The sequence below is a fragment of the Triturus cristatus genome, chromosome 7 (assembly GCF_964204655.1).
Source record: "Triturus cristatus chromosome 7, aTriCri1.1, whole genome shotgun sequence".
Lineage (NCBI taxonomy): Eukaryota > Metazoa > Chordata > Amphibia > Caudata > Salamandridae > Triturus > Triturus cristatus.
This window is the reverse complement of record NC_140590.1, coordinates 1,153,032,742-1,153,057,836: the sequence shown is the minus strand read 5'-3', so window position 1 is coordinate 1,153,057,836 and position 25,095 is coordinate 1,153,032,742. Positions and strand designations below refer to the sequence as shown.

Below are 25,095 nucleotides of genomic sequence, written 5' to 3'. Positions count from 1 at the left end.
TCTAAGTATGTCCATACAGTCAGACGAAAGGTCTAGATGTCCGTACTGGATGACTTCAGGAGCCATGCAGTCAACCGGAGTAGGGGAGGTTGGGATGAAACATTCTCCCCTCGTTCTTGGTTAGTAAGTCCGGGCAGCAGGGCAACCTCCGGTGTGGAACCTCTGACAGTTGGAGAGGATCCGGGTACCACCACTGGCGTGGCCACTCCGGCGCTATCAGGATCATTCTGGTGTTGGTCCTGTAGAACTTCTGTATGACCGCCGGGATTAGAGTGAGCGGAGGAAAAGCGTACAGCAATGCCTATGACCAGCTGATCAAAACTGCATTCCCCGTTATCCCTGCTGGGGGAATCTGGACGCAAACACTAGGCATTTCGTGTTTGCCGCGTCTGCGAGCAGATCGATGTCCGGCACTCCCCATTGCAGAAAGACCTCCTGAGCGACGTCTTCGTTGAGCACCCAGTCGTGCGCTTCTATGAAGTCTCTGCTGAGGCCGTCTGCCTGCACGTTCAGGGTTCCTGGAAGGTGGACTGCGACGATTGAGAGACCTCTCGCCAGCAGCCACTGCCAAATGGATTGGGCTTCCAGAGACCGGACTCGTGACCTGGTGCCTCCTTGCTTGTTCAGATAGAACATCGTTGTTGTATTGTCTGTCTGAATCTGAATGTGGCTGGATTGAAGAGACGGATACAGGGATTTGGGCGCCAGATGGACCACCCGTAGTTCCAAAAAGTTGATGTGATAACTTCTTTCTATCTCGGACCAGAGACCTTGTACCTGAAGCTGGTCCATATGAGCTCCCCAGCCTTGCATTGAGGCATCGGTGACCACTGTCTGTGTTGGAAGCGTCTGATGAAAAGGGATCCCTTGCAGCAGGTGAGAACATTTCATCCATCATCTGAAGGAGTCCCTGGCAGCTTGGTGGAGAGAGACACGATCTTCCCAGCGATCTGACCTCTGAGACCATTGATCTTCGAGCGCCTGTTGTAGAGGACGCATGTGAAGGAGTGCATTGGGCACAATGTAGATGCACGAGGCCATCGATCCCAGTAGTGAACACACTTGCCTGGCTGTGGGAAGTGCAGTGTCGAGAAGAGTATGGCACTTGAGAAGCATTGATGACAACCTCTCCTCCGAAGGACACACGCTTGCCTCTGCGGAGTCCAGGGAGGCGCCCAGATAGTGTATCCGTTGAGTGGGGTTGAGGACCGACTTCTTGTAGTTGACTTGCAACCCAAAGGAATGCAGCAGGTTGAGGCAGTATGAGATATGGCTCTGGAGTAGCACAGGTGTGGAGCTTTTCAGGAGCCAGTCGTCTAGGTATGGATAGACTAAGATCTTCCGCCTGTGGAGGAAGGCAGCCACCACCACCATGCACTTGGAGAATGTCCGTGGGGCGGATTTGAGGCCGAACGGAAGCACTCGATACTGATAGTGGTGACGAGAGACCTGAAAGCTGAGAAATTTGCCATGTTTCACTGAGACAGGAATGGGAAAGTAGGCGTCCTGCAGGTCGATGGCACACATCCAGTCTCCCTGGTGAAGGTGCGGAAAGATTTGATGCAGGGCTAGCATTCGGAATTTTTCCTTTCTGATAAACCTGTTCAGCAGGCGCAGGTCGAGGATAGGCTCTACTCTTTAGCTACTCCTCGCTTTTGGCCTAGGAAGTAGCGAGAGTATACCCCCTGGTTTCTTTGGAGAGGTGGGACCTCCTCTATGGCCCTCTTGGAGAGGAGGATAGATACTTCGTCCTGTAAAAGCCGACTTTGAAGTTGAGGAAGGCGCTTCAATTGCGGGGGCACTTGCGGAGGGGGAGACTTGAACCTTAGCAAGTAACCATGCTGCACAATATTCAGCACCCATTGGTCTATTGTTATGGTTTCCCACTCTTCCAGGTGAAAAACGATACTCCCTCCTACCGAAGTGGCGAACGGGTGCGGAGGAAGCAATGCTTGGGAGGCTGCTTAGTGGTGGACTGTTGTTGCTTGTAGTTCACTCTTCCTCTGCCACGACCCCTCTGCTGGAATTGGGACCTCTGCTGGTTCTGGGAGGACCATTGAGGGGTTTGAACCCTCTGCTGGAAGGAACGTTTGTCGCCCTGACGAAAGCGCTTCCGGTATTCTTTGCGCTTCTCCGGACCTACAGCCTTGACAGTATCCAGCTCTGCCTTCATCTTGTTCATCTCCTCGTCGGTGTGAGCCCCGAACAAGGAGGAGCCGTTAAATGGTTGATTCAGAAATTTTTTTTTTCAACATCAGGCTTGAGGCCTGTGAAGCGCAGCCAGGCTGAGCGCCGTGAACAGACGCCATGGAAGTAACCATGAGCGGCGAGATCTGAAGCGTCCGCTGCCGCACTTATAACTTGATTGGTTACTAGCCCACCTTCTAGCAGAATTTCGCTGAAGTCCTGCTGGTCTTCTTTGGGGAGTTTTTCGGTGAACCTTGACAGGGAGTCCCAAAGAGACCGGTCATATCGCCCGAGAAGGGCTGCGGCATTTGCAATCTTCATGGAAGAAGCAGACGTATTGCACATTTTCCTGCCATAGGAGTCCATCTGCTTACTGTCCTTCTCTGGGGGAGCAGAAGATGACACAGAAGGTCGGAGAATAGTCCCGGACCGAGGAACTCGTGGAGGAAGACCATGTGGGCTATCTCGTGCGTCTTGTCTTATGGGGACGGTCGTGATGAGAGCTGCGACGACCCCTGGACCTTGATCGGTGCCTGGAAGGTGATCTTGGTCTTCTGAGGGGAGACTTGCTTCTTAGTCCGAGCGTGGACTTCTGCAGTCACCTGTCCAGACACCTTCCAGCCAGCGAGGCGATAGACCGTACTTCTCTCCAGCCTTGGGAGATTTCTCCGGTAAAATGTGCACAATATGCAGTCCTGGGGATGATGACTGGTCCCCAGATGACGTCTTCTCTGCAGCCACTGCCCTTTTTTCCCCTCGACGTCGAATACGTATATGAAGTCTGTGTCACCATCGGCGTCGATCGAGGGGGTCTGCAATGGTAACGCCGTCCCGCTCTCGACGGTGGTCTCAACGTCGATCGCCTATGGCGATGTGGAGACCTAGACGTCGATCTTCGCCGTCGGTCTGGTGACCTCGACGTCGATCTCCCATGGCACCAAGTTGGCGTCTATCTTCTTGACGTCGAGTGATGGGACTTCCGACAAAGCTCTCGACGTCGACAAGCTCACTTGCGGCGAGATGTTCGCCATCATGACTCTCGACGCCGACCCCCTCGAGGGTGGCGGAGTGTGTCTCGACGTTGACGGAAGCCTAGACGTCAACAGACTTTTCCGGTCTCTCAGGACCCATAGCCTTCGAGCCCGAAGCGCTGTGCCTCAACGCAGACTTATTCGCATGCGGCGGAGAATCTCGACATCAAGATGGTGATTTGTCCCTCGACGCTGAAGAGTGTCTGGGTCTCTTCGACGGCGAATCTCCTGTTACCTTCTTCTTTCTGGACTCAGGAGAGGTGGTATGTCGCCGTTTTCGGTGTTGTTTGCTTGAAGAAGGTGGTTTGAAGACTCCATGGTCACCTCCATGGCTTCTGTCCTTCTCCAGCTGGGCATGAAGTTTTATGCATTCTCTGTCACGCAGAGTCCGCCTGGAAAATTTCTGGCAGTGTTAACACTGGTCAGGATTGTGTGATGATGGAAGACACACAATACACACAGTGTGGATCAGCCAGTGCCATCTTCTTGCCACAGGAAGGGCATTTCCTGAATAAAGCAGGAACTCTGACTGTAAAAAATGTATGGTAAGACCAAAAAACCAGTATACTAAGCCTTTAGGAGTCAGAAAATGTCGAGTTTTCTGAGAAAAATATTAATTAACCCCTTCAATGCCCCGCCCTTTCCCCCTGCTGTGCCGGGCCTTTCATTAGCGGGCGGGGTCCATGACGAGATAGTCTCGTCATGGGCACAGCGCAACCGTGCTCCATGACGAGACTATCTCGTCATGGGCATAGAAGAGGTTAAATCACTTTCAGTCAAAAAACTGAAGCTCCAGGATCCTCATAGAAGGAGCCGGAAAAAAGAACTGACCTAACTGCCACCTGTGGTGCATCATGGGAGCAAGGGGTCTCCTGCAGGTCTTAAAGGCAAGGTACCCCTACGCTAATGCCTTAAAGGCAAGGTGTCAGTTTTCTTTGTTTGTTATTACTCTGCTGCAGCCTACAGGCAAATGACTGCAATTACAAGTTTGCTTTATGGCAATAAAGCATTATTGTATGACAATGGTTTAGTGCGTCCTTTTTTACTTATGGGTTAGGAAGGTAGGGGTACTACAATGCAAGCCTATGTAATTTCAGCATTTTTGCCATGTTGGAAACATTTTAGGCTGCATGTATATGTTTTCACATATGCATATATATTAATGTATTTTCTATATGCTCCGGAATCCCACACATGGGCGGGGATTATTCATAGATTATGACTATTGACGAGTATCCCCTGGATGAGAACCTTGCAATATGAATATGGGGAGAGTGTGGGGCGGGTTTTGGCTCTTCTGATTGCCGACCAAAAGGCCAGGTCTAATATTAAAATCATCAAAGGAGAGGTCGGCCTGTCTTTCATTCAACCACAGGATATAGTTGAGCCGTTTAGATTGTTTTATGCCAATTTATATTCTGCTGTCACCCCCATTTAGTCAGCACACCTGCAATGAGTAATTGTAGGAGAGCCATTTGCCATGTCTTGACCCTTTGGATGCCGACGAATTACAGAAAGATATTGTGCTAACTGAGGTTGAAAAGGCCATTAAGTCCCGACCCTTTAGGAAAGAGGCCAGCGAGGATGCTATCCCCTCTGGAATTTCATAAGACTTTCATGTATCTATTGGCACCAGTGTACCTGATATTACTAATGGGGGTGATGCTCCCGCCTCATGGAGCGTAACCAATACTGTGCTATTTCCTAAAAAGGGCAAGCCGATTGACGATAGAAGTTCCGATAGCTTTAACGCGGATGCCAAAATCTTTTCTAAAACTTTGGCCTCTCGTCTTGCTCCTGTCATCCACAATTTAGTATCAAAGCAACAGCATGGCTTAATTCCTGGCAGAGATACAACGGCCCACATAGGTACTGCCATAGCTGCTTTTGACATCTCTTGCAAACTTAAACAGATTGGCATGGTTATGCTCGATGCAGAAAAGGCATTTAATAGAGTGGCATGGGAGGCTTTATGGCTTACCATGACAGTGTTTGGTCTTGGCCCCAGGTTTATCTCTAATGTACAGAAGCTTTATAATGAACCAGTCGCCACAATTAAATTGAATGGCATGACACCTGCCATTTTTGATGTTCAACTGGGGACACAGCAGGGATGTCCATTGTCCCCCTTGCTGTTCGCGGTCTAGATCGAGCCATACATAAGGCCTTTGATGCTCAATGGAGGGATTTCCCCTGTATGCCTTAATGGCATGGAACTTAAGGTCACTGGATATGCTGACGATATCGCAGTCTTTTCTGCTAACCCTGAAGAAGCTATTACACACATTACGCAAGAGGCAGAATCATTTGGCTCCTGTTCGGGTTATAAGTTGAACTTAGCCAAAACTCAGACAATTGTCAACTTTCAATCGGATGCTTTGCCTTCAGCATTAGGGATCACGCAAACAGTAATTTATCTCGGGGTCTGTCTTAGTACCCAGATAAACGATATTGTAACTTTGAACTATGAACCTCTTTTGAAGACAGTATCGTCTAATCTGCGAAGTGGGCATAGACTCCAAAGTTTATACGAGAGGTGTAACGTTATAGAATGAATAGTCTTTCTAAATTTTTATATTTTTTTCGATCAATACCATTGCGGGTGCCTACGTCCATGTTTAAGAAACTAGATAGTGTCATAGGCAGTTATTTGGGCTTACAGGCGTGCTAGGAGGTCTTACAAATCTATGGAATTACCATATGTACGTGGGTGCTTTAAACTCCCAGATTTTAAGCTTTATTACTGGGCTTCTTTTGTCGGTCAGATTCGTGGCTTGCTGCGTTATCAGTTAGCTTGCAGCCCATCGGTTGGGTTCATGCTGTATAATACTTCTGATCCCAACCACATCAGCAGAATATGGCAAGATATCAGTAAGCAATATTCGCTTCCTGTGCTGCATCAATACACAGTGTTATGGGGTAATCCTGTGCTGCCCAATATATTTCAGGATCTTATTGGCAATGCAAGGGCATTACCCAGCTTGATCAACTATATGATGGACGGGGTTCCGCTTGTTTGCTGCGCTTAAAGACAAGTTTGGTCTTTGCAAAATACGTTGAAGTATTTACAGGTTAGGGACTTTTTCCATACAAGGCAAAATGGTATGATCAATGCCAAACTCATCGGGTATATTGTCTGGCATATATACGTACTCTAGCCTATCAGCAATTTCTGGCTAGTGCCAGTGACAATAGCTTACAGATCGTGGCTAAATTGAGTCGGGCCGTCAGAGCTGAAATAACGGCAGAGGAAATACAGGAATCCATGGGCGTATTATACCAAGGCGTAACATTGGTTAATCTAAAGTTGCAGCAACACCAAGTAGTATACATGCTGTATTATACACCAGAGATTATATCTAAGTGGGCTTCTCGATCTTCTGAAAAGTAATTCTGTCAGAAGTGTCAAGTGTATGCTGCAGACCTCAGGCATATGTTCATTGACAGTCCAAGCCTAAATAGGTTTTGGAGTGGGGTCTCCAGTATTCTTAGTTCACCCCTTGGCCCAAACTTTCTACTTACAGAGAAAAATATTTCTTGGGATTAAAAGTGAGGCAGCTAGCTATATTAACTTGATGGCTACTATTATAGCAAGTGTCTGGCTCTGTGTAGCTAGAGCCTGGATTGATAATGCCAGTCCCAGTATTAATGAGCTCTGGGTTTTACTAAGACAGACATATGAGATGGAACTCCCCTTGGCTAAAGCTAGAAGGCCGAGCTCTTTGCTTAAATACGACCGGATTTGGACCGGTCTTCAATGGGTGTAACGAGGCACTGTTATTTTATATTATGCTCTGTTATGGCCATATTTCAGATCCTTTGTTAAAAAAAGTTTTTTCCTTTTTTGGATGGAAAACGTTGTTGCTCTCTAAATTGGGACTAGGTTTGTTTTCTCAAACACCTGATTTAATTGTCGCCTCTTTTACTGGACTAATGTGCAAGTTAAAAAAAAACTACAGAGTTATGTATTGTCGATACTTCTATATTATTCTTGTAATGTACGTCTTACATTTAGAAGGAAAAAAAAGAAAGAACAATTGTTACTTACCTGTAAACAGGTGGTTCTCCAGTATTGGTCTTTCATAGATTCACATGCTTGAATATTCCCCGTCGTCGGAGTGGGAGTCCCACGGTAAATAATATAGCAATATATACAGCCATAATATATATATATATATATATACATATACATAAGTAATCATATAAAACAGAGATATAAGTAAGTAATAACATCAAGAATGTCCCTATATGAAATTTCCATAGAGATACATGGAAAGAGAAAAAAGACATTCGTAGTCTATCTCTGTCATTATGTTAGTCCGAACTCCGGCCAATCAGGCGCCAGCTCCTCTCTAGAACCTTCTCCTCAGAGCTCCTCACCTCAGATTTTCGTAGCACCATAGTGACTCAAGAGTGTATGAGGAGAAGAGAGCCTCTGAAGGGAGGAGGGAGGGTCGCATGTGAATCTATGAAAGACACCAATACTGGAGAACCACCTGTTTACAGGTAAGTAACAATTGTTCTTCTCCAGTATTGGGGTGTCTTTCATAGATTCACATGCTTGAATATAGAATAGCTAGCAGTAACAATATCATTGTTTCCATGATCACACAGCTTCGAAATTGTAATGACAATCAATCTTCTTATGCATATGACAGTACTGAATAACTAACAGTATAAATGCATCATTATGTCAATTATAAATGGAAACAATATGGAGGAGGGAAGGAAGAGGCTCATCTTATTTAAAAAATATTGCGAAGCACTGCCTGCCCAACTGCAGCATCCTCCTCGTTTAAAGTTGTCAAGCAATAGTGTCTTGTAAACGTGTGTCTGCTCAACCACGTAGCTGCTCTGCAGCTCTGATGCAAAGGCACTCCAGCAAATAAAGCAGTTGAGGAAGACATTGCTCTGGTGGAGTGAGCCCTCACTGGTGACTGCAATGGCTTGTTTGCCTTTTGATGGCAGAAGACGATGGCAGCTGAAACTTAACGTGCAATAGTTGGTTGCGTCACTGGACGACCCTTGTGAAAGCGTCCATAAGCTATGAATAGTTGATCAGTCCTTCGTAAAGCAGCCGTTCTGCTGATGTAGAATGTTAAACCTCGTTTCACATCCAGGGAATGTAATCTCTGCTCCGCAGGAGTTTGCGGATAGCAAAGAAAGTTCTTAAAATCACTGGTTCGTTAATATGACAGTCTGAAGGCACCTTCAGCAAGAAAATTGGATTTGTACGCAATACTACAGAATCTGGTTTGAACTGTAGGAAAAAGGTGGATTTATTGTAAATGCATGAATGTCACGGACGCGACGTGAAGACGTTAGCGCCCGAAGAAAAGCCACCTTCCATGTTAGATACTACAACTCGACCTTGTGAATCGGTTCGTACGGAGGTCTCATTAGTTGAGCCAATACGATGTTAGGATGCCACAATGGAGGAGGGCGTCTAACAGGAGGAAATTTGCAAAATAACCCCTAGACGAATTGATGGATAATCCTTGAAGAACAAAGGGAAGTTGAACCATCCTGACGGAAACGGAAAATTGCCGCCAGAAAAAACCCCTAATGGTTGCATGAGAGAACCCGGAGTTAGCTAAATGCAAGAAGAACGGTAACAATTGTTCTGGTGTGGAGTGAAAACGGGTGCACCCCATTAGATGCACACCAGTGGAGAACCCTTTTCCACTTTAATTTGTACGTTTTCACCGTAGAAAGAGCCCTCGCCTGAGCTAAAATGTCTCTACAGTCCTGTGGAATATCCAAATGGGCAAATTCACAGTGCTCAGGTTCCAAGCTGATAAGCTCAGTGAGGAGGGATTCGGATGACAAATTTTCCCCTTGTCCATCGTGAGTAGATCTGCACGAGGATGTAGAATGATTGGTTCGCATTGAGACAGTAGGAGTAGTTCTGAGAACCATGCCTGCCGAGGCCAACGGGGGGCTATAGAAGTAGATGGCAAGGTTGCCTCCGCATCTTCCACAGAAACTCGAGGTACGAGTGGGATTGGGGGAAGAAAAAAAAAAACTTAGTCAAACAGATCGTACCAGTCCATCAAAAGGCATTGCCCAGAGATCTTTTGTGGGGATGCCAGCTTGCGTAATCTCGGCATTTCCGGTTCTCTAGTGTGGCAAAGAGATCCAGCTGTGGGCGACCCCATCGTTGAAATATCCTCTCTAGAGTTGGTTGATGCAACTCCCATTCGTGGGTCGATGAGGAGGACCTGCTCAGGGAATCCGCCAGGATATTGGATACCCCCGGTCGATTAACTGCTGCATATCGTGATGCGATGGTTGACAGACCAATCCCAAATCGACTGAGCTAGTCGAGACCGTTTCGGAGATTTTATCCTGCCCTGCTTGTTTATATAGTGCATGCAGGTTGTATAGTCTGTCTGTATCAGGACTGATTCTCCTTGGATTAAAGGATGAAAAGCTTTGAGAGCCAGCAATATATAGCCATGAGATCCAACCTGTAGAAGTGCCAGGTTTTTTGACATATTGACCATTTTCCTTTTATTGATAAAACCTCCAAATGAGCACCCCATCCTTCCAGAGAGGCGTCTGTTATTGTCATGTCTGGTACCATTGTCAGAAAAGAAATGCCTTCCGTTAGATTTAACGGTTGCGTCCACCACCTTTGCGCCAACTTCATCCGATCTGTGACGTTTACAACATCGTTTAAAGACCAGAACCTGGCGTTCTTGGACATCCAGTACTCCTTGGATGGGGCGTGTCTGTAATCTGTAATGAGGGATCAATGCAATGCATGATGACGCCATTTTCAGAAAGGACTTCAATATTCTTACAGAAACGGGTCTTTTTGATCTGATAAGGGTTACCAGTCGGAGAACTTTTTTTTTTTTTTTTTTTTTTTTGAAGACGGTCTTGGGAGAGAAGTGCCCTTGCTGACACTGTCTAAAGTTGCTCCCAGAAAATCCGTGCGATGAGAAGGCAGTAGATGGGACTTTGTGGTATTTATGGAGAGCCCTAAGGCGCGAAAACACCTCCTGTCAAAGATGTGTGTTGTAGAAGTTGAACTTTCGATTGTGATTTTAGGAGATAGTCGTCTAGAAATGGAAAGATCTGAACACCCTGGAACGTAGGACGCTACCACAGGGGCTAGCACCCTTGTAAACACTCGAGGGGCCGAGCGTAGTCCGAATGGTAAACTTTGAACTGGAAAATCCCCTCGACCCACTCGAAAACGAAGAAATTTCCGATGTTGTCGTAGTATGGAGATATGTAAATATGCATCTTGGAGGTCGATTGTTTCCATGAAATCTCCTTGTGAAAATAATCGCAAGATCTCTACATGCGTTCGCCTACGAAAATAATGTTTCTTTAGATACCTGCTGAGAGCCCTCAGATCTAGAATGGGCTTCCATTCCCCCTTCCTTTTGGTGATAAGGAAGAATCGGGAATAAATCCTTTCCCTCTTTTGAAATCTTGGTACTACTCCTATGGCTCCCTTGTGTTATAGAAATTGAACTTGTTGTAACAGTTCTTTGATATGAGCCGGTGGCAGTCCGGTAGGTGGTGTGGGTGGAGGGAATTCGATGAACTCCAAAGTGTGACCTCTTTCTATAATTTCCAAAACCCAACGGTTCCTTGTATGGAGGACCATTGAAAATAGTACCGATAGATTCGATCTCCAATTTTCTGGGACTGATGGAAGTCATGTCTCTTAGGAGTGTAACCCTTGTAAGAGGATTTTCCTCTGTAAGTCTTGGAAGACTGCTGTCGAGAAGTTTGCTGTTGGTTAGAGGAATATCGGTTTGAACCCTGGTTATAAGGTCGATATTGATTGATTCCTCTTCGAAAATTAGAGGAGGTGCCGCATCCGCGTGCACCCCGAAAGGGATGTTATCAAAATTGCAATGTGCCCAGAGAGCGAGCAGTATCTGTATCTTTCTTTATCGATTGGAGAGCTTCATCCACCTGATCTCCGAATAAAACCTCTTCTTCTTCGTCATATGCCATGGTCTTTGACGGTTCCGGCAGTTGCTCAACTAGTGTTGACATATCCGCCCATACTCGACGGTCCTAACGACCCAGGATGGCAAAAGCATTAGCCGCTCTCACCATGGTGGAAGCCATCGAAGAGAATTTTCACCCTATGGCATCCAAACGACATCCACCACGATCAGGTGGTGCAGTGATCGTAGATGCAGGGTTTCTAGCCCGGCGTTGCGCTGCCTGTGTGACTACAGAATCTGGCTTCGCTTGACCAGTGAGGCACGCTGGTGCTCCTAATGGTGATTTGTACTTTTTCTCCAATCTAGGCACCCGTGCTGGAAGACTATGAGGCCTCCATAATCTTTTTTGCCTTCCTCCCCAATAAATTCGATTATAGGGATTGTATGTGTTTAACAGGCTGATCTTTGAAATCGTACAGGAAATAATCCTTCGTTAATTTGAACGTTAGTGCTGTCCTATCCCTTAACTGGTGGAACTTGCATATCAACAGGTGGTGAGTCACCAGGTAGCACCGGAGAGGGAGATGGTGTTTGGGCATGATAGTTATCCCACTCCGCCATACCATCATCATCATCGAGAATCTCACCATCCTCCCTGTCCTGAGGAATTTCTTCTTCTTCTTCAGTATCATGAGGAGGTATTGTCCGAGTTGAAGAATGTCTCAGCGGTACTGTAGGTATTACCACAGAAAGTATTGGAGCCGGTACCGGTTCCGATATAGTTGTTGGCACCACTGGAGTAAGCGGAACCACAGACACTTGTGGTGATAAAGGAAAAACCGCCGATTATAGTTGTCACAACCGATTCAGCTAAACTTTCTTCTGAATCTTGATCTGAGTCAGTGGTAAAACAATGGTGAAGGAAGGCGGGAATCCTCCACCGATATAACCTCACCCGACATATCTTGTCAAGTACTCGGTGGTAATGGTAATAAAGGAACAGCAGCAAAGGACGAAGTAGTCGCTGTATATGTCGAAGAGATTTGGATTTTTAATGACCTCTGTGCAGAAGTCGTTTTTTTTTTTTAACCGATGAGACTGCAGTCGACGGGCTCTGAGGCATAGAAGGCTATTGAAGAGATCTTTGTAGACGGAATCATCGACGGAACCATCGTCGACGGAACCATCGTCGACGGAACCACCATCGAAAGATTCATTGTCGACGGAACCACCACCGTCGACGGAACCACCACCGTCGACGGAACCACCACCGTCGACGGAACCACCACCGTCGACGGAACCACCACCGTCGACGGAAGAACCACCACCGTCGACGGAAGAACCACCACCGTCGACGGAACCACCACCGTCGACGGAACCACCACCGTCGACGGAACCACCGCCGTCGACGGAACCACCGCCGTCGACGGAACCACCGTCGTCGACGGAACCACCGCCGTCGACGGAACCACCGTCGTCGACGGAACCACCGTCGTCGACGGAACCACCGTCGTCGACGGAACCACCGTCGTCGACGGAACCACCGTCGACGGAGCCACCGTAGACGGAGCCACCGTAGACGGAGCCACCGTAGACGGAGCCACCGTAGACGGAGCCACCGTAGACGGAGCCACCGTAGACGGAGCCATCGTAGACGGAGCCATCGTAGACGGAGCCACCGTAGACGGAGCCACCGTAGACGGAGCCATCGTAGACGATGAAGCCATCTTTGAAAAAACTGGAAAGTTGAAAAACCTCACTAGCCTGAGAACTATGTCTCATGGGCGACACAGCAGTATTCAAAGAAGAAGAAGTGGCAGATGTCATAGTCAGAGACATTTTCTTCTTTTTAAGGAAAGGAGTAGGTAACTCCTGTACACTACTGCGTTTTGAGGCTGTGTGGGAACGGCCAGAAGTAAAGTTTTCTACCTCAGAAAATTACTTCATCTTTATCCTTAAGTCTCTGGAGCCACAACAAGAGACGGCCTTCCCTGTCTTTCAGAGTTTTTGTAGAAAAAATTCTACAGAATTTACATTCACCCACTTCAAGGTAGGGTAAAGACAGTAAATACACTTACTGTGTGGATCTTCTGAGAATAACGTAGCTTTCCACAAAAGAACAAGGTCTAAACAAAGACTTCTTACTTGAAGTCATCCTGAAGAGAAAAAACTGAGCAGAGCTCAGGGAGACTCCCTTTCACACGACGTGCGGTAGAAAATCTGAGGTGAGGAGCTCTGAGGAGAAGGTTCTAGAGAGGAGCTGGCGCCTGATTGGCCGGAGTTCGGACTAACATAATGACAGAGATAGACTACGAAGGTCTTTTTTCTCTTTCCATGTATCTCTATGGAAATTTCATATAGGGACATTCTTGATGTTATTACTTACTTATATCTCTGTTTTATATGATTACTTATGTATATGTATATATATATATATATATATATATATGTATATATATATATATATATATATATATATATATATATATATATATATATATATATATATAATGGCTGTATATATTGCTATATTATTTACCGTGGGACTCCCACTCAGACGACGGGGAATATTCAAGCATGTGAATCTATGAAAGACACCCCAATACTGGAGAAGTAATCTTAATATATGAATAGAGAACCATCTACAGATGTAGACAAGAAAAAATTCACACACTGAAACTGAGGAATTTGAAAGGATACCTTAATATAAAAGAATCCAAGCGATCTGTAATATAAATATCCATATGTATATGCCGTTAGGGACCACAGTTCACAAGTGCATACCTAACTGCAACAATTAGAGTTAGGTAAATGATAAAAAGAGTTGTCCCTTAGAAGAACAATGATCCAATAAGAGGAGAATTGAAGTCATCTACAAAACGTAGAAGCAATGAGGTAAACGCCTAGTCCCCCTCATGGCCACGAGTAAGAATACCTTCAGAGAAAAGAAAAGGTACATCATTAGGGCGAAATGACCTTCAGAAAGAAGAAATCTTAGTAATAAAGCAGTATTCTTACAACTCGAAAAGAGTCAAGAGTATTAAGTACCCTTCATAAGAAAAAGTGGAATCCACAGAGACATCTCCCTGGAAACTAATAATAACATGACAATCCCAGGAAAAGAAACAATCCTGACCAAGGGATATGTACAAACCAATCATATCTACATAAAGGGGTGGAAAAGCCAATCAAATAGCAATGGCTATAAGACAGAACCTGGAGAGCAAAATCACAAAGTGTTTGAAGGCTCACATGGAGATAATCTTGTGACTAACAAAAACCATATATACGGATACTCTCATTGAGGGACAAATATCAAAAACACCTAGCAAAGTGTATCAAACTTCAAAAACGTATGGTATCGTAAGCCTGATAAATACCCTAACACAAAGGATGGAACTCTGCCCTACCAAATTAGGGTTTAATAGTGCACATGCTGAGAATCCCAACTCCGCATATATATTCAGAAATGCTGACATGGCATACACAAAGTACTCCACCTAGAGAACAGAAATGTACCATGAAGGTACCAACGCTTGAGCCCTTTTGCAGATTAAAATGAACTGCAAGACCTGTATACCAGGTACCAATCAAAAACCAAACAAGAACAGCTGAAAAACTGTCTAAGACAGAGCTGAAGGAGAAAGGTACAACTTGTGCGGAAAGCAGCAGCAGTAATCCAGAAAGCCACATGTTGTGGAATATAGTACAAAGAACACAATTGTACTGGAGAATAAATGCACTACTATAATCGTAACTGACAGGAATGTCAGGCAAAAATGTGGAAAGATTCAGGTTAGTGAAACAACCATCAACTTCAGCATGGTCGCAAGTAGAATAATACAGACTGCAAGCCAGTGATGAATAAACACGCCTACACAAGTTAGAAAGAAAGCAGAGCCTTCAAAGGCATGTCTAAGTATTTTTGTCACACCGTGCAGCTCTAAATGGTTGCAAAGTAGAATCAGCATGCACACCAGATAAATGTAGATCATCAAACAGCATAGCTTTCAGGCTATTCTGTGCAGGCTCTGGAAACCCAAACTGATACAGTCAAGCATGTCTGCACAGCAAAACTGACAAAGCCATAGCTCTAAAGATGGAATCAGTGGTGTCCATACCATATTTTATGGTATATTTCACCGCCACTTGGCCATCAGGCACCAATTGTAGCAGTTCACTTCTGGCTTCCTCAGGGAGAGAGGACAGCAAACTCTCACGGAGTCCCATTATGCATGGGAAAACCTGGAGAGAATACATCAAGTATTCAAAGACCGTAATGCCACACTAACGGAAGAGAAGATATCCCTCCACAACTTGGGTCTGCAGAGGCTGTAGCTGATGGCACAACCAGACCTTTTATGGAGAGATATTTTAAGAGAATCAGGGTACCCAGGGACAGGCCAATGCCTGTGGGATATAGCCCGGTCTACAACCATTCCTTGCCCAAGCCCCTAACAATATGTTGCGGAGAGATTCACTATATGGAAGTAAGGACTCCACTCCCGTCTTACATGGTGAAGAACATCCACCAAAAGGTCTGTGGACAATTACACTGAGGCGAGCTGGTAATGTAAGACAACTGCCCTCCCTAATACTTCAGCATAAGAGGAACTCACCTCTGTGGCCATACCAGGTGGAGAAAGCAAATCTGAAACTGGGGAGGACTGAAGACCAAGAGCCTAACCCAGGTTAGTTAGCCAAATTTCCTCCAAGGGAGGCTGAACAGTATTATCCAGAGGGTATTGACAGCCTAAAGTCTCCGCTTCGCCTTCCAAACTGACTGTGCATTCCCGTAGGAGCAGTAACAGGCTGCATGGGACAGATGGAGCATTGTCTAAAGCGGATGGTTCCATCACCGCCGAATCAGACGCCAGTGCAGCGACGACATCGGGAAGAGTACTTGGTGCGGCGCAGATTGGCACCGCTGGTGTCATGGGCTGACCTGACTTAGACGCTGAAGGTCAAGACCCCGAAAGGCTGTACACCAGCACCATCTCAAATCTGATACGGATTCAGAGGCCCTGACTGGCACCAAGGGCGAACCCGCCGGCAAGAATACAGTAGGGGCACCTCCCACCGCCTTGGGTCTAGAAAGTGTGCCAGAGGGGAATTGAGGCCCAAAGACTTTATGCAGGGAAATATAATAATCCTGCATTTGGGCTAGAGTTGCCGCAGATCCAGTATATTTAGGGAAAAGTGGAGTGGACTCCGAATAACGCTCTACAACTAAAGTTTGGGAGACAGCACCAGAAACAAACTTACGTTTCACCTCTTGTTGCTTCGGAGCCTCTATCCACATCGACATACGGCCGGCCCCCTAACCCGACCGGTCTCTGGACATCGACGAGGACTGATGACACTGCGGTGCCTCAAATAGTTGCGTCGGCCAAAGTTTCATTAGATGCTCTCTCAACGCCTTCGGCTGAAGACCCAGACAGGAACCTACGAGCCATGGTGGTCTCCCAAGCACCACAAACAAGAGGTATGAGGATTTGTGCCTGTTATCTGTCAAAAGATCCACAGGGTTTAAACCTTGAAGGCATTACAAAGCACAAAGTCTCACACACAAAAAAGTGGAAATAGGCCGAAAAAACAGGCCCTAACCGCTCTGGATCCGTGTTGCAAGCTCAGAAAAGAAGGAACTGATGGCAGTGCAAATGCAGGTGGTTATATGGACTCCATCAACATCACATCACGTAAGGACATTGATACGAAGTCAGGCGGCATCCTCTTCTGACATGCAGACATGCTGTAGAAACAGTGTCCAGATCCAGTCTCGCGCCAGGGGGAGGATTTTAAAGTAAGTAATCTGCAGCTAGATGTCTCCATCAGATATGGCAAGATAAAATACAGGTAGAGTGTTCTCCTTAAAGGAACAGGCTCAGTTTTCCAGCCTATGTATACTGCAACTAACTAGTTGCAGTGATATTCCTTCCTCTTAATCATTCTGAAAAACAAAATTACATTTCCAAAGTACAAAACATATTTTTTTAAGAAAACAAAGTGCAATGTGGCCAATACAGCCTTCAGATACTGCTAAAAATGTTTTTTTAAACACAGCTACTTTACTTAAAGGTTTCAATTATTTATTTTGAAAAAAAAAATATTGATCAAGTATCCCACATAAAGGTGGTACTACAGAGTGTACATGATCATCAATGGAGATTCTCAGGAGGTGAACGATAGTTACTTACCTGTAATCTGTGGTTCTCCAGTATTGGTGTCTTTCATAGATTCACATGCCTGAATCATTCCCCGTCGTCGGAGTGGGAGTCCCACGGTACATAAAAAAGCAATAAACATGCATATAATAACCAAAAAACCTTGGTAATCAGTAAGTAAAGTAGCCTAAGCTACAAGGAAAAAACTTCCACACCTATGACTATCACAGTCATTATGTACAGTCCAAACTGCAGCCAATCAGGCGACAGCACCCACCAGAATGTTCTCCTCAGAGGCTCAGGCTCTCAGATTTTCTCGCACAGGAGTGAACCAATACATAATAGCCTAAAGGACTCTGAGGGGAGGTGGGCGGGTTGCATGTGAATCTATGAAAGACACCAATACTGGAGAACCACAGATTAAAGGTAACTATTGTTCTTCTACAGTATTTGGGGTGTCTTTCATAGATTCACATGCCTGAATCAGAGTAGATAGCAGTACGTAACATCATGCTTATAAGACGCTGTTTTTGTATCATAGACAATATACATTATCAAACAGTATAACTATAGAGAAATACATGTGTGCTTCAACATATGCAGAACAATTTCAAGATAGAAACCGTATGGAAAAGCGTCTTATAGAAAAGCATAGTGGAGGAGGGAGAACAGAGGCTCACCTTATTTGAAAAGATTGCGCAGAACAGCTTGTCCCACTGATGCGTCTGCATCGCTTGCAGCTTCCAAACAGTAGTGTCTGGTAAAAGTGTGTCTGTTGGACCATGTTGCCGCTTTACAGATCTGGTGAAGAGGCACACAGGCAAAAAGAGCTGTGGATGAAGAAATTGCTCTTGTAGAGTGCGCTCTTGGGGTCACTTGCAATGGTCTTCCTGCTTGATCATGGCATAAGCAAATTGCAGCAGAGATCCAACGAGCAATGGTTGGTTTTGAGACAGAATATCCTTGGCAGGGTTTGCCATATGCCACAAAGAGTTGGTCTGATTTGCGTATTGCCGCTGTCCGTTGTAAGTAGAACTTGAGACATCTTTGGATGTCAAGGGAATGCAAAGCCCTTTCTGCAGCTGTGAGTGGATTTGGGAAAAAAGTCTTTAAAATTAGAGGTTCATTAAGGTGGAAATCCGCCGGGACTTTTGGCATGAATTTTGGGTTAGTGCGCAGCACTACAGATTTGGATGTAAACTGAAGAAAAGGTGGATGAATAGTGAACGCTTGGAGGTCACTAACTCTTCTGGTTGATGTTAAAGCTAGTAACAAGGAAACTTTCCAAGAAAAACTTTAAATCCACCTTGTGAATAGTTTCGAAAGGTGGCCTCATTAGTTGTGTGAGCACTATATTAAGGTGCCAAGAAGGAGGTGGATGTCGAATAGGGGGGGGAACATCCGGAACAACCCCTTGAAGAATTGTTGAATGACTATTTGAATAAAGAGAGTTAACTCCATCCTGCCGAAACCTTGAAATTGCCGCCAAGAACATTTTAGAGTAGAATGGGAGAGGCCGGACTTTGCCAATAGTAGAAAGAATGGTATAATTTGTTCTGGTCTTGCCTGAATAGGGTGGATATTGGCAGACTGACACCACATGCAAAACCTCTTCCATTTTAGCTTGTAAGTTTTAATCGTAGCAGGTGCTCGAGCATTAGCTACAACCTCCTGACAGTCTGGAGGAATATCTCGGTGTGCAAATTCAAGGTGTTGAGGAGCCATGCCGCTAATCTCAGCGATGCTGGGTCCGGATGACAAATTTGTCCGTTTTGGAGGGTCAGAAGGGTCGGAATTGGCCAGAACTGGATGAGCTCGCACTCCGAGAGCAGGAGAAGTTCCGTAAACCAGTACTGGCGAGGCCACCTGGGAGCAATAAGTGTCATGCGGCAAGGTTGTTTTTTGATCTTGCGCAGAACTCGTGGAACCAACGGAATCGGTGGAAAAGCGTAGGCATATATTTGTGACCAATTAATCAAAAACGCATTTCCGAGAGAGTCTTCGTGGGGAACCCAACTTGCAAAGGATGGGCATTTGCGGTTCTGGCTGGTTGCAAAGAGGGCTAGATCGGGATGCCCTCATTCTCTAAACACCCTGTTTAAGGATGGTTGGTGCAGTTCCCACTCGCTGTTTGATGATGTGGATCTGCTGAGGGAATCCGCCAGAACATTGGTGACTCCTGGGACATGAATGACTTTGAGGCTGATCTTGTGACGAATCGCCCAATCCCATATCTCTTGTGCTTGCTGAGATAATAGGGCTGACTTTGTCCCGCCTTGTTTGTTCAAGTAATGCATACTTGTCGTATTGTCCGTTCGTATTAGTATGGATGTTCCTTTGATGACGGTTCGAAACGATTTTAGAGCCAAGAATATGGCTCGTAACTCTAGAAGGTTGATATGCCACCTTTTTTTGTTCCAGAGTCCACCTGACGTTGACTGTCATCCCTTGAAGGTGCGCCCCCCATCCTTCGAGGAAAGCATCCGTGGTTATGGTGAAATCCGGCATTTCGATTAGAAAAGCACATCCTTCTCTTAAGTTCTCCATCTTGCTCCACCAATGAAAGGCTTCCTGCAGCCGAAGAGTGATGCGAACGATGTCCTCGAACGATCGCAAAATCTGGAGCCATTGCAGGTTGAGCTCCTCCTGCAGTGGCCTCATTCTGTAACGGCAGTTGGGAATCAGAAGAATGCAGGAAGAAATCATTCCTAGGAAGGACTTGTACAAACGGACTGAAACGCACTCTTTTGACAGCAAGGAGCGCAAGGTTGCAGATTTTGACTGGCCTTTCTTTTGAGACAAAGGCGTGGGTCAGTTTTGTGTCAACTGTTGCTCCTAGAAAAGTCTTTCTCTGCGATGGAGTTAGATGAGACTTTTCGAAATTTATGGAAAGACCCAGAGACTGGAACAGTAGCAGACACTTCTGAACATGTTCGGATGTTGTTTGGAAAGAATTCGCCTTGATAAGGCAGTCGTCTAAGTATGGGAAAATTTCAATGCCCTGCAGGCGAAGGTGTGCGGTCACTGGCGCTATGACCTTTGTAAATACCCGGGGTGCTGAACGGAGTCCAAATGGAAGGACTCTGAATTGTCTCTGCCAGCCACTCTGAACCGTAGAAATTTCCTGTGTCTGGGAAGGATCGGCACATGAAAATAAGCGTCTTGGAGGTCGAGGGTGGCCATGTGATACCCCGCCGAAAGTAGTTGTAGAATTTCTTGAAGTGTTAACATTCGGAAGGATAGCTTTTTAAAGAATTTGTTGAGGGCGCGCAGGTCGAGAATAAGGCGCCATTCTCCCGACTTTTTTCGGATGAGGAAAATTCTCGAATAAAATCCTGTTCCTCTTTGTAACAGAGGGACTTTTTCTATTTCCCCCTTCCGGATCATCAGATTTATTTGAGATGAGCAGGGGGTGGACCCTTGGGAGGAGAGTTTTGGGGGGGATCTTTGTGAATTCCAGAGCATGGCCTCTGGCTACTATATCCAAAACTCACTTGTCTGTAGTAAGTTTGGACCAGTTCGAATAGAAGTGGGATATTCTTCCTCCAATTCTTGTATGGGGCAACAGCAGAAGTTGTGGCAGTTGGCTGACCTCATTGTTTTTTATTGGACTCTCATCCACGAAAGGATTGCTTCTTTCTTGACTGCGAATAAGAATTACTTCGCTGTCAATAAGATTGCTGCCTGTAGTTTTGAAATCTTGGATTAGTTTGGGAGGATTGATAAGAACGTTGTTGATTATATCCTCCCCTGTTGGTGAAGGATCCACGTCCTTTGGCACCACGGAAAGACGACTTTCGAAACTGCAGGCTACCAAGAGACCTCGCCGTCTCTGTATCTTTTTTAATAGCCTGAAGGGCCTCATCAACATGTTGTCCGAACAGAGACTCTCCATCGAACGGCATATCAATGATCTTTGTTTGGACCTCTTGACGGAAAGATGTTTACTTCAGCCAACCTTGCCTCCTCAATACTGCTGCACCCGCCAATTGTCTAAATCCAGTGAATGCCACATCCACGGCGGCGTCGATGATTTCAGCCGAGGTATAGTCCCCCTCCTGTAAGATCTTCAAGGCCTCGGACTTTGAAGGCTCTGGCAGCATATTAATGTAGGGGGAGATGTAGGACCACATTTGACGATCGTATCTCCCTAATATGGCTAGGGAGTTTGCAGCCCGAACCATCGTCACAGCCATCGTGGAGACCTTTTTTTTTTTCCAATTGCATCCAATCGTCTGCCATCCCTGTCAGGTGGAGCTGATATAGGAGACCAGGGGTTTCTGGCCCGTCTCTGCGCCGCTTGGGCGATGACAGAGTCAGCTTTAGGTTGGCCGATGAGACATGCCGGTGAGTCGCTTGGTGCTTTATATTTTTTGTTCAACCGAGGTAAGACCGCTGGGAGAGAATTTGGTGGCGCCATGATTTTTAAGCCTTCGTTCCAGATAAAATCTATTATTGGAATTGTCCTGATCTGTTATCTTGGTTGATCCTTAAAATCGTAAAGAAGGAAGTTATCTTTCTTGGCTTCCATTGGGATAAGAAATCTCTTTGTTGCCCTCTCCATAAGGAGATGAAAACTTCTGATATCCACCGGAAGAAAGTCCACGGGGCCGGAGCGGTCAGTGACGGAGTTTGGATTTGATATTCGCCCCACTCCGACAGCAATGAATGGTCACCCACCTCTCCCTCTTCCCTGTCATCATCAGTTGTATTTGCATCATGGGAATGACGAGATGGCAGTGGAGAAGGTGGTCTGGGAGATTGGAAAGAGGGTATGGGAACCCTTGGCATAGGCGTAGATGGAAGAGACTCCGCCGATTCCGATGGAGGAAAGCGCCGATAATAGTCCTGCAACATATATTGTAAATTGTTCAGCAGTTCTAAAGGCATTTGTGCTGAAGGAACTGAGACAGGAGGTGGAGGTTGAGTCTCAGTACCTGGATCTTCCTCCTGGTCGTCATCCTGGCATTTAATAAATAGTTCCGATGGCCTCCTTGCAGTGCGGAATCTGTCATCCTCACCAGATTCGTCGTCCTCCTCCGAATCGAACAGCTGTTCCGGCAGCTTCAATGGTGATAGAGCTTCCAAAGAGGAGCCACGACGTTGAAGAGAAGCTGCTGTCAAAGGCTGGATAGATGAAGCAGACGCCGATGTTGCAGTCCAAACCTGCAAATCTGTGCAGGAAGATGAGACGTCGACGGTACCGACGACTATGGCGGTGGTGGCAATAAGATGTGGGCGGATACAGAAGCCGTCTTCGACGACAAGGCAATTTGTCGACGAGATGTTAGCCGTCGACGAAGCAATCTTAGTCGACGAGGAGGTAGACGACGACGAGGGGGCAGCCGTCGACGGCGCGGTAGTCTTCGTCAACGAGGTGGGCGTCGACACAGCAGTCGTTGACGAGATCTTCTTTGTCCTTACCATCGACGGAGCGGAGGCAAGAGATGACACCTCCTTCATTGACGAGATGGGTCTAACAGCCACGGAGACCAGCGTCGACGGAGATGAAGCCGACGTCATAATCATCTTCGGTCTCGGAGACGAGAATGTAACATTCGATGTTGATGTAGCGATCGACGATGATAATCGTCGACGAAGGAGCAGTCGACGACGGCATTTTTACCTGAGGTAATTCCTGGTCAGGAAATCATTTAGGTGCCAGAGACTTTCCTGATTTCCTCAGGGGTGTAGCAGGCTTGGATTTGGAAGGTGGAGAAGCCTTCTTTGAAGAAGTAGAAGAAGACTTTAGCAGGCTGAACTTTCCTCAACACCTTCGCCCCAGGAGAAGATAATTCTTCTTCAGCCATCCTCTTTCTGGAGGATACAGAGGACCTAGAGGCTGCACTTTTTACCTCAGATAAAGGGTTATCCTTGTCCTTAATCTTCTGTAGCCACAGAAGTAGGCGCTTTTCTCTATTCCTGAGTGTCTTCTGAGGGAAGGTCCTGCAGATCTTACAATCCCTCACCTCATGTTCCGGATAGAGGCAGTAGATACACTTCTTGTGAGGATCTTCAGAGAATAGCCGGAGCTTTCCACAGGACTCACAAGGCCTAAAAAGAGACCTCTTAGAAGTTGACATCATGAAGCAAAAAACCAGCAAAAAACTGAAGTACTGAGCAGAGCTCAGGGAGACTCCCTTCACACGACGTGCGGTAGAAAATCTGAGAGCCTGAGCCTCTGAGGAGAACATTCTGGTGGGTGCTGTCGCCTGATTGGCTGCAGTTTGGACTGCACATAATGACTGTGATAGTCATAGGTGTGGAAGTTTTGTCCTTGTAGCTTAGGCTACTTTACTTTCTGGTTTCAGGTTACCACGGTTTTTTGGTTATTATATGCATGTTTATTGCTTTTTTATGTACTGTGGGACTCCCACTCTGACGACGGGGAATGATTCAGGCATGTGAATCTATGAAAGACACCCCAAATACTGGAGAATAAGTATTTACCTGCAATTTTAATTCTACATTGTGGTCCTCTATCATTTTCAAAAGGTTATAAATGGGGATCTTCTGCAACAAATAAACAGATTCAGTGTGCAAGTGAGGAAAACTGGAAGGGGGTTCTACAATCAATATGCAATCCTCTCCTGCATCAGAATACATACTCAATATAACATGAGCGTACCATCATCGTGTGAGCCTTCTCCCACTGGGATCCCAACATAGACCATGACATTGACCGCATCAGAGACATCCAGGTGCAGGTTTGTGGTGCCAACCCGTCTATCTTCTGCAGTTATCAGACCTAAAAAAACAAAATGAAGTAAAAAAAAAAATCTATAATTTGCCACAAAAACACAAATTGAAAATTAGCAAACAGCTTTTATCAATCAGGATGAACATATATGAAAATACTGCAAACAAATTAAGAAGACAGATGAGTTTACAAGAATCAGCTGGAGAAAACAAAATCATTTACTTAAGTTTAAGAAACATACATTTCCCTTACACCCTAGTATGAGAAACAAGGGTGGGATCAAAGTTAGGTCAGGAAAGTCTTTGGCCCCCTCCTGAACTAATCATATAAACTGTATAGAAGACGAAGTATAAAAGCTGTGCACCGCTACAATCTGGATATCCATAAGGAAAAAACTCAAAGCAGCATGACCTGGGATGGAAAACAAAATTTACTATTGAGAGATATGACGAGAGCAGATACTTATGAGCAGCAAATATAATTTGCTAACAGCCTTTCCCAGTCCAACAGAGATAAGGAACACAAGGATGGCACATCAGCAGGTGGACAACTTATTTTCAAATGGCTTTGTGGAAATGACTGGGGCAGGTTTGAGGGTTCAAAACAACTTAAGGGTGAACTTAAGGGTGAAATATGCCCTGGCATGTGATATATACAAGAGGAGCATCAAGTTGCTTAACACAGTGAAAACAACCATGAAGAATATAATTAAAACAGCACAAATACTTGTTGCGAACAAAGAATAAAATGAAAATTTTTACCATGGTTAAAATTACATCTAAAAACCTAAAACCTACATTTATGTGCTACGGTAGGAGAGCATGGAGTAGTTTAAATTGCATCTAGATTTTCTTAGGGCGAATCCACCGCTATATAGATTCTCTACCAGATAAGGCGTTACCAAAGGTAACTAACTTGTTTATTTGATTGAGATTTCTAGATGCAGATTCTGTACCTTAGAACAGACACCCATGCTATGCCAATCAAGAGATTGGTGTGCAAAAAGATTTAAACCAGAATGTGAGAAAGTGGCTCTGTATATACTGTTCCTTAATAGGTACAGGGTGTACAGAGTCCACAGTCCCCCAGGGCTTGAC

At 45.6% G+C, this 25,095-nt stretch overlaps 1 protein-coding gene across 1 annotated transcript in view; it reads right to left on the bottom strand.

Moving 5' to 3' along the window:
* The window catches only part of KDM3B (lysine demethylase 3B), an 867,558-nt gene that overhangs the window by 227,760 nt on the left and 614,703 nt on the right, over positions 1 to 25,095 (bottom strand). The window contains exon 20 of the mRNA XM_085618404.1: positions 23,927 to 24,046. Within this exon, the coding sequence (XP_085474530.1) occupies positions 23,927 to 24,046 (120 nt within the window). The remainder of the gene's footprint in view (positions 1 to 23,926; positions 24,047 to 25,095) is intronic.